The 9,967-nt window shown below is 41.5% G+C and overlaps 1 protein-coding gene and 2 long non-coding RNA genes across 5 annotated transcripts; 2 read left to right on the top strand and 1 right to left on the bottom strand.

Annotated features, from left to right (window-relative positions):
* LOC133710148 (probable disease resistance protein At5g66890) lies at window positions 1–828 on the bottom strand. Its single transcript, XM_062136180.1, has 2 exons — window positions 782–828; window positions 1–337 (listed from the first exon to the last, which is right to left on the bottom strand). The coding sequence occupies exons 1-2, from the start codon at window positions 826–828 to the stop codon at window positions 1–3; spliced, it is 384 nt and encodes a 127-aa protein (XP_061992164.1).
* A 2-nt stretch (window positions 829–830) lies between these two features.
* On the top strand, window positions 831–2,938 carry LOC133720121 (uncharacterized). Of its 2 annotated transcripts, none has more exons than XR_009851702.1 (3): window positions 831–1,415; window positions 2,150–2,211; window positions 2,760–2,938. It is a non-coding gene; the product is annotated as an uncharacterized LOC133720121 (long non-coding RNA). The 2 variants fall into 2 exon arrangements; XR_009851699.1 differs by having other exon boundaries at window positions 2,142–2,211.
* Window positions 2,939–6,528: 3,590 nt separating this feature from the next.
* LOC133720131 (uncharacterized) lies at window positions 6,529–9,960 on the top strand. Of its 2 annotated transcripts, none has more exons than XR_009851704.1 (3): window positions 6,529–8,437; window positions 9,172–9,233; window positions 9,782–9,960. It is a non-coding gene; the product is annotated as an uncharacterized LOC133720131 (long non-coding RNA). The 2 variants fall into 2 exon arrangements; XR_009851703.1 differs by having other exon boundaries at window positions 6,537–8,437; window positions 9,164–9,233.
* The last annotated feature ends 7 nt before the right edge of the window (window positions 9,961–9,967 follow it).

The following is a 9,967-nucleotide window of genomic DNA, read 5'->3' as shown; positions in this document are numbered from 1 at the left end:
TCATAGTTGCTCGAGATCAGAAACTGATGGAGGTAGATCTTTCAGTCTAGAGCAATGTCTCATATTGATCTTTTCTAAAGTGCTGATTTCACCAATGTCGTCAGGCAACTCCTTGATGCTGAAGCAATCAGATATGTCCAGAAACTGCAACATTTCGAGGTTCTTAATTGAGGATGGAAATGTTACCAAGTCCGTACAAGACTTTAGCCTCAACACTACCAATTTAATCAACTTTCCTATCTCTTCAGGCAAGGCAGATAGCTTATGACAGTGGGTGATACTGAGCTTCCTTAGCTCAATCAGATCACTGAGATCACCAGACAATTCCGCCAAATCACTGCAATAATCAATGTTCAAGTCCTCTACATTTGGAAATGCATATGAAATTTGGAAGGAAGAGTTGCTGAAAGCTTGACCGATGCTACATGTGGGCCCCGGAAAATTTATCGAGCTTAAATTGAGATCGTTCAACAAGTTATTTATTTACGATCTCGATAAATGTCAAGATGCTCGAGAAAATTTTCAGAAATTTTCATAAAGTGAAATCCTCAATTTAGGAGTTGGATAATAAGGTACACGTCACGACGAGTTCGTGGAAATTTTCGAGGAATTTTTCGGATACCGGAGGTAATTATTACAATATTTCAAAGTTTTGACATTTTGGAAATCATTTAAGAAAATAGAAAATGTCGTGGACCAATCTGGGCCGTCTGTTGACTCCACCGCTTGATCTCCACCGTTGGATTTGAGTTGTTTGGACTATAAATCCCGTGGAAGGGACCAGATTGCATCAGAAACATCGAGAGAGATTGAGAGAGGTCGATCCATTCTTGAGACTCGGCGACCCGATCACGTGACCCGACCGGAGTGACGCCGTCCGGCCACCGATCGACGACGCACGACCACCGATGTCTTCCTCTCGTCATCGCCGTCACGTCTGCGGTCTCGGACCGCCCATGCACTCGGCGAGGAGGGAGAATCGACGGTGAGAAGACTTGACTGCTCCGGTGAATTTCTGCGATTTCCGGCCTCCGTCTGGACCGCATTCGGTATGGAAATTCCTCTTCTCGTCTTCCTCTATCCGTCTGTGCAATTAGTTTTTGATTGGGATTAAGTTTTGATGGTTTCGCTCAAGTTTTAATGATGGGTGGTTTTGGGTGTTTTACGGGTTCTGTCGAAACCACCGTGCACGGCGGCTTTTTCTGGGCTCCTTGGTTTAATTTCGACGTTGATGATGAACCTACAGCAGGAACTCGGGCTTGGTCAATCTAAATTTCATCTATTGAGAAGTGAGATGCAAACCCGAGCGTGATCGAAGAGTAGCAAGACTATTAACCTGGAAACTAGAATGCTTCCTGCATGGAGTTTGTGTTCGCAGCAACTCAGACTTAATCACCATGATTCATGCAATTGAGGTAAATCTCAGTTTTTCACCTCAACTCAATGTGTAATGCTGTTGCTTTTGGCAGTAAAGGTATAGCCTCGAATTGGTGATTGAAATTCAAGTCTTGAAGTTGGAATGGAATTGTTGGATTTACAGAAATGTTTCTAGTTGTGTGTGGTGTTGACTAGTCAAGTTATTGAGCCGCAGTGCTACAGTGAAAATTTTCAAATCTGAATTGTTGCTCATGGTTCTTGACTTAGTACGACCACTGTAACTATTATATTGATTAGAATGGGGTTAAGAATGGAAGTAAATATGTGTGGTTGAATTGGACGTGGTAGTCTCCTTTTGTTTGGTTACTAATCATTGAAATTAACTAGGGTATGCTATGATATATTGGACAGAGGTGAAATGGACATGGCATAATGATGGTCTATTTATTTTGGCCTATCTGCATGTTGAACGTTCCACTTTGAGACTTTGGTAATTAAATAAAAAGTTAGTCATGGTTTATGTTACAAGGTTGGGTGCCCTTAGTAATTTCGGGTGCACCTAATGTGAAATGAAACTAATCCGATTTTGGTGGGATTACTCCGATATAGTTTGTAATTGGTCAAAAAGGGTTATTTGTAGTGATTGGTCAAACAATGGTCAAACCCTGGTCAAACCAGGAAAGGTTGGTTGGACGATTTATTACTCGTCGATATTTCGTATAATTGTTCATTGGGATATTAACGGTCTAAATGTCGGAATCTAGGACTCCAGTTACCCGAGGAACGGAAGGTTCGCAACTCTCGGAGTACGTGAGAGAAAGCGTCGGAATCCAGGTAGGGATTGAGGACTCTCCTCGGTTGGTGATTTTCTTTTATATTTTATTAATGTGATGCATGATAAGTGGTATGGGTTGGTTATGTAAAATGCAATGCATACTAACCAATCCGTGAGAAAATGTGTGATGGCTTGAGAGCGAAGGGTGGCTCTGACTTCCTTGGGTTCGATCCCCTTAACCTCCGGAGGGTTAGTTACGCCGGTCGTCCGGGTATTCCGATAGTAATAACGGGCCCGGTACGTGTGTGTAGCTAGGTAGTGGACGCTCTCGCTACGCTTACCTGGTGATAAATAAATTTGAGGTAAGGTCGTGTAGTGGGTCTATGGGACCGGCCATCAGGTAATACTTGGTTTTGGCGCCGTATTTATTTAAGCATCATGCATCGGTTTTCAAGTTGAAAAACATTAAAGTTTGTCGTTCCTTTAAATATGTGGTTTAAATATGTTTTCATACTGGGCAGCCCAAATATTTGTTTATTGGTTTTAAGTCTAGTTGAGGTAGAGTTCCTGTTGAGCAGCGAGGACGAAAGCTCACCCCCTACAACAGTATGGATGCAGGTACTGTGCACTGGTGACGGGACAATGGCGGACGGAGCTGGGTGTGCAGAACAAGTTGGTAAACCCCCTTCTGGGCTTTATCCTGATTACTATTTCTCGAACTTTGTGTCCTGAAACTTGTGTGAAACTATTCTTGGGTCAAACCTAGCTAAATTCTTATTCCTTAAATTTTGTATCTCTTGAGTGAGCTTTCATTTCAAGTCTAGACGAACAAATTGAACCTAGCGATTCAAGGATTTTCACCTCAAAAATATTGGTAGCTTCCGCTGTGTTTTGCGAAAAGTTTTTCAAACTAAATGCCTAGCGGTCCTCTAGAATGTGAACTAAGCATTCGGTTTATGTTTTAGAGACTCGCGGCACTGTGACGTGCTTAAGCTGGTGAGGTGCAGCTTGGGGCGTTACAGAAAGTGGTATCAGAGCAATGCTTCCGAGTTTTCGATTTCAACGATTTAAAAACCTCTGATACCCGAAAAAGTTTCTGTCGGCTCGTGAAAATTTCCAAGTCCTGGTAAAAAGTTGACTTGGGAAATGGTTGTTTAAGAACGTGTTTCGGAAGTCGGAACCTTTGACTTGAAAAGTTGTTAGAAATTCTACCTAACATTTGAAAAGGTTTGACCTCCCGTTACTGTTCAAAAGTTTTGGTTTTCGGTGTTTACTATTTACGTGCTTAAACCCGTACCGACTTTGAAATGTGTTTTGTCGGAAAGACGCTTTTGACCGAAAAAGGGAAGTTTTAGCGGAAAAATCGTTGTTTACCCTTAACGTGGGTTTTTACATTTGAGGTTTTCAGAACAAAACCTTGTACTAATTTAAACAGTTTTTCGAAGTTTGTCTAGAGTCTTGATTTCCGGTTACGTGGGAGATTTTAGGAATTTCTTTACCATGAAATTCCGGTTCACTCCTTCGTAGTGAGAAATGATTGTTGCTAGTGTGTGTTCATATAATTACAACTCTTCACGCGGTTTAGGGCCCGACTGGCCACCGGATTCCCCTAATGTATATCGCGGTTGAAAGTTGTTAATTACTGAATACAACTTGCGATAAATAAATGACTCTGGAGTTATTCTCCGAAACTTCGACGTGTTGTCAGTCGGAACTATTGTTTGTTTTCTTTTTGGATTCCTTAATCCGAAAATTGTTATCCCTTCTTCGAAAGGTTGACTTATGTTCCGACTTGTCTTTGTAATTGAAATTGTGGTTGCGTGATTTTCTATCCTTTTGAATGTTGTTATATTGTTGGATTCACTTACCGATTTGGTTGTTTGCCATCACTTGGTTCAGTGAATCCGGTTCGTTAAAATTGTGCTTATTGCTATTGAAGTTGGACTTGCTAATTGATTCTTCCTTGGATATCCTGTCGAGTCTAGTTTACTTGATTGCTTCGACAAACTCGATTGTTGTGATTTGTCTCATCATCTTTTCAAGTCCAACTGTTGTATGTTTATACATTATGTTGAATTGGTTTATGGATTCACTTCCAAATTGTGCATTATCACGTGAATCCTGTTCATTGAAATATTGTTGGTAGGACTCGATGTTGCATCTGTCTTGTAATCTTTATCGAGTCCAGTTACTGTTCATCCTTTTATTTGTTCTTTGAATTTGAACAAGTATTGCCACCCAAAGCTCCTCCACAGTGCACAGACTGCGACAAAGATTACGTGGGCCCAGTATGAGGTAAAAGTAAAAAGGAAAAAGTACGTGAACGACAAACTTTGGGTTCCTATAAACATAGTGGATGTTGGGACAACTGTCTTGTGAATCTCTTTTAGTTGTCTGAGTGATGTTGATTGTTGCTCTCATGTGAGACTTGAAATGTCATTTGATAACTCTCGAGGAATTCGATCATTATTCCGGGAAGATCCTGTCGAGCGCAACTCGTTGACGTTTCTTATGCCTCAGGGGTACGAGTCAAGGAAAAGTGGATCTTCAGCTACTTAATCTACTGAACAACAGAATGAAATTCCTCGCTTAGACCTGTCGACTTCGAAATTAAGTAAGAGAGATTTAATTGTGCTTTAGTACTCGCCATTTGACGTTGCTTGTGAAATTTTAGGATTTGTAAAATCTGAAAGCATGGTTTCGGCGAGTGGTACCATATAAGGCGTTGCTTTAGGGTAGCCGAGGAAGCTACGCGATTAGAAGATTTATAGGTTTGACTAAGGTCACCCTATGTAGTGTGTAGACCTCCTCGGAAATGCTTTAGCAAGTTAATGCGTATTCAGCATGGGCCAGAAGTGTATCATAAGGAAAGAAGGAAAAGGGGTGTGTGTCCACTGTGCGACCTCTATGGTGACTTCTCGAATTATGTTTCTTCGACTCACTCGTATATGCGGCAGAAACTCCATGTCACTTATGGCTATAGTTGACTCGAGTCTCCAAACTTTGAGATTTGCGTACGTATGTGGAAATAAGGCTACTTTGTTCCGTGGACCAAACGGCTTGACTCTAGGTGAAAGGTCATCAAGTAAAACGTATTTCAAGGAAGCGTAAGCGACTCTCTGGGATTCTGGCCATTTATAACAACACGTGTTACCGGTAAGGATCCTAGAAGGACTGCGAGTATTTCTTCCTTGTAAATAGTTACGTTGACTTTTATTTTCTTCCTTTGGTTGATTTTGTTTCTCAATTCTCTGATGTTCTAGTTGTGGTTGTAATCATGCTAGTTCAACATTTAGACTTCTCCATTTGAGTTGTTTCCAAGGTTTAGAAAATCTTGTGTTTGAAAAGGTTTTTCGGGTTCAAAAATATTTCGAGTTATTTTCAGAATTGTTTGCAATTCCAATAAATTTCACCCAAAGGTGATAAATTTTAACCCTCTGAATCAGTCTCAAAGCTGAGATTTTTAACCTCAGAGCTCTGCTGATTTTCTCGTTTCAACAACTTTGGAATCAATTTCTAATGACTTCCAGAGCTCCGAAATTTTGAAATTTTAACACAACAATGTTTGGCATCTTTGCCAATGATCTGGAAAATTTCACTTCTTTTCGACTGGACATGAAGTCGTGGCAATTTTTCCAAATCTGCTTTACGAGAAAGGAAAACTTGGAAACTCTTCTGCAAGTTGTTTTGGTAAAAATTTTCACTTCCTTTCTCTTCCCTTCTTGGAAGTTTACAGTTGTGGTATTGGAAATCATTTGGAATTTCCTAGAACTCAAATTCCTTTTCTTAGGAAATTTGCAAAACGAAGTTTTGAGCATTGTTTTCGGTTGCTTATCCATATAAGTCAAGTTCAACGTAAACTGTAGTAAGGGAGGATATTCTGTACACCACTAGGCGATTGGCAACCGAAAGGCAAGAAGGAGACGTGCAAAGAACGAAAGGTAGAAAGCCTGCGTCATCACCATTAGAAACGCGACTTGCGTATACTTAGCTTTTTGGCTTAACAAGGTCTTAACGATGTGTAGACTAGAAAAGTATCTTGACGTCAAGTACGTTAAGTGTTGTTCATGGTTGTTTAACCATCAGCTTCTCTAATTTTGGCGATGCTTTCGAGATCAACGCTGTGCTATGTGTGGAAGCGTGTGAGCCTTCAGTCTTCAAGAGGTAAACCTTTAACGGTGATCCTCGAATTTCGTCAGATAGTGACGGAAGCACTTGTTGAATCTCATTTTCAAGATTGATCATCAGTTCGTCGAACCAGTGTCCAAAGATCCGTTGGCACGTGGCTGTTGCAGGTAGGGCAACATGATTCGATGTTGGTAACACAACGCATATCGTCCACGTGGTTGGAAGGAGTGCTTCAGTTTTGAGTTCGTGGAATGGATGCGTTAGCCGAGACGGCGGTCAAAAATTAATACGTAACGAACTCGGGTGCACTACGAGAAAATTCGTCAGGTGTCGTCACGTGGAAATTCGTGGAATAACTTTTGGAAATCGGCTGTTAGGTTCCGTTGTGCTTTTCTTGTATAGCTTGACTAGAAAAGACGGATACTCAGCCAGCTTCGCGTGTGGTTGTCCTTTTGAGGACAGATATGTCTTCCACGATGAATCGCGAATTCCATGTTAGTGACGACCAGTGAATTGTTAACAGAGAGTGTTTTCCATTGGACGTTAATGGTCGCCAGAAGCTACGAGTCGCGGCGACGACGTCGACTTGCTCTCATAGTTGACATAGGTTCCGCGATGGGAACATAATTTTACCTATGGATAGTCGTGATTTCACCTACAGGTGGTTGCGTGTGTCTCTTGTTCAGTCCAAATTCCCGGATAATTGTGTGCTTGTAATAAGCGGGAATTGGATGGAGATGTGAATCATCTACTAGATGCCGGCTGTGGCAGTATTGTGTTGGGGTAACCAGGTTAGTAGTTACCCAGTCTTATTTGGTTTAGACACAAATTGTCTGTGAAAATGACAAGTATGGTATTGCTATGAGGAGAGTGATGAGATTGTTAATTACTCAATCCGGTTGCTCTAACAAAAGTCTTGTGGTTACAGAAAAGTGAAAAATAGCGGAGCAAAGTGTATCCTGTTGGTGATAACTGAGGAACACTTGGTAAAGAGAAATGCTAGCTCCGGTGTTGATATGTATGACTAGTAATAGTCGAATTGTACCACAAGAAATTAGACTGAGAAATAGTTATGGGTACTGGAGTCCGACATGAAAAGCAAAGTATTGTTGACCATTTGACCAATCAGGAAATTTCGAGGACGAAATTTATTTAAGGGGGGTGGAACTGTGGGCCCCGGAAAATTTATCGAGCTTAAATTGAGATCGTTCAACAAGTTATTTATTTACGATCTCGATAAATGTCAAGATGCTCGAGAAAATTTTCAGAAATTTTCATAAAGTGAAATCCTCAATTTAGGAGTTGGATAATAAGGTACACGTCACGACGAGTTCGTGGAAATTTTCGAGGAATTTTTCGGATACCGGAGGTAATTATTACAATATTTCAAAGTTTTGACATTTTGGAAATCATTTAAGAAAATAGAAAATGTCGTGGACCAATCTGGGCCGTCTGTTGACTCCACCGCTTGATCTCCACCGTTGGATTTGAGTTGTTTGGACTATAAATCCCGTGGAAGGGACCAGATTGCATCAGAAACATCGAGAGAGATTGAGAGAGGTCGACCCATTCTTGAGACTCGGCGACCCGATCACGTGACCCGACCGGAGTGACGCCGTCCGGCCACCGATCGACGACGCACGACCACCGATGTCTTCCTCTCGTCATCGTCGTCACGTCTGCGGTCTCGGACCGCCCATGCACTCGGCGAGGAGGGAGAATCGACGGTGAGAAGACTTGACTGCTCCGGTGAATTTCTGCGATTTCCGGCCTCCGTCTGGACCGCATTCGGTATGGAAATTCCTCTTCTCGTCTTCCTCTATCCGTCTGTGCAATTAGTTTTTGATTGGGATTAAGTTTTGATGGTTTCGCTCAAGTTTTAATGATGGGTGGTTTTGGGTGTTTTACGGGTTCTGTCGAAACCACCGTGCACGGCGGCTTTTTCTGGGCTCCTTGGTTTAATTTCGACGTTGATGATGAACCTACAGCAGGAACTCGGGCTTGGTCAATCTAAATTTCATCTATTGAGAAGTGAGATGCAAACCCGAGCGTGATCGAAGAGTAGCAAGACTATTAACCTGGAAACTAGAATGCTTCCTGCATGGAGTTTGTGTTCGCAGCAACTCAGACTTAATCACCATGATTCATGCAATTGAGGTAAATCTCAGTTTTTCACCTCAACTCAATGTGTAATGCTGTTGCTTTTGGCAGTAAAGGTATAGCCTCGAATTGGTGATTGAAATTCAAGTCTTGAAGTTGGAATGGAATTGTTGGATTTACAGAAATGTTTCTAGTTGTGTGTGGTGTTGACTAGTCAAGTTATTGAGCCGCAGTGCTACAGTGAAAATTTTCAAATCTGAATTGTTGCTCATGGTTCTTGACTTAGTACGACCACTGTAACTATTATATTGATTAGAATGGGGTTAAGAATGGAAGTAAATATGTGTGGTTGAATTGGACGTGGTAGTCTCCTTTTGTTTGGTTACTAATCATTGAAATTAACTAGGGTATGCTATGATATATTGGACAGAGGTGAAATGGACATGGCATAATGATGGTCTATTTATTTTGGCCTATCTGCATGTTGAACGTTCCACTTTGAGACTTTGGTAATTAAATAAAAAGTTAGTCATGGTTTATGTTACAAGGTTGGGTGCCCTTAGTAATTTCGGGTGCACCTAATGTGAAATGAAACTAATCCGATTTTGGTGGGATTACTCCGATATAGTTTGTAATTGGTCAAAAAGGGTTATTTGTAGTGATTGGTCAAACAATGGTCAAACCCTGGTCAAACCAGGAAAGGTTGGTTGGACGATTTATTACTCGTCGATATTTCGTATAATTGTTCATTGGGATATTAACGGTCTAAATGTCGGAATCTAGGACTCCAGTTACCCGAGGAACGGAAGGTTCGCAACTCTCGGAGTACGTGAGAGAAAGCGTCGGAATCCAGGTAGGGATTGAGGACTCTCCTCGGTTGGTGATTTTCTTTTATATTTTATTAATGTGATGCATGATAAGTGGTATGGGTTGGTTATGTAAAATGCAATGCATACTAACCAATCCGTGAGAAAATGTGTGATGGCTTGAGAGCGAAGGGTGGCTCTGACTTCCTTGGGTTCGATCCCCTTAACCTCCGGAGGGTTAGTTACGCCGGTCGTCCGGGTATTCCGATAGTAATAACGGGCCCGGTACGTGTGTGTAGCTAGGTAGTGGACGCTCTCGCTACGCTTACCTGGTGATAAATAAATTTGAGGTAAGGTCGTGTAGTGGGTCTATGGGACCGGCCATCAGGTAATACTTGGTTTTGGCGCCGTATTTATTTAAGCATCATGCATCGGTTTTCAAGTTGAAAAACATTAAAGTTTGTCGTTCCTTTAAATATGTGGTTTAAATATGTTTTCATACTGGGCAGCCCAAATATTTGTTTATTGGTTTTAAGTCTAGTTGAGGTAGAGTTCCTGTTGAGCAGCGAGGACGAAAGCTCACCCCCTACAACAGTATGGATGCAGGTACTGTGCACTGGTGACGGGACAATGGCGGACGGAGCTGGGTGTGCAGAACAAGTTGGTAAACCCCCTTCTGGGCTTTATCCTGATTACTATTTCTCGAACTTTGTGTCCTGAAACTTGTGTGAAACTATTCTTGGGTCAAACCTAGCTAAATTCTTATTCCTTAAATTTTGTA

Source organism: Rosa rugosa, chromosome 1 (assembly GCF_958449725.1).
Source record: "Rosa rugosa chromosome 1, drRosRugo1.1, whole genome shotgun sequence".
NCBI lineage: Eukaryota > Viridiplantae > Streptophyta > Magnoliopsida > Rosales > Rosaceae > Rosa > Rosa rugosa.
This window is presented reverse-complemented; position numbering and strand designations above follow the sequence as displayed.

Excerpts from the sequence above, each read along its gene's own strand:
- LOC133710148 (XM_062136180.1), bottom strand. The coding sequence starts at position 828 with ATGGATCGACCTCTCTCAATCTCTCTCGATGTTTCTGATGCAATCTG. Across the intron at positions 338-781 it reads GATGTTTCTGATGCAATCTG|TGATTTGGCGGAATTGTCTG; the intron begins GTCCCTTCCACG and ends TGATTATTGCAG.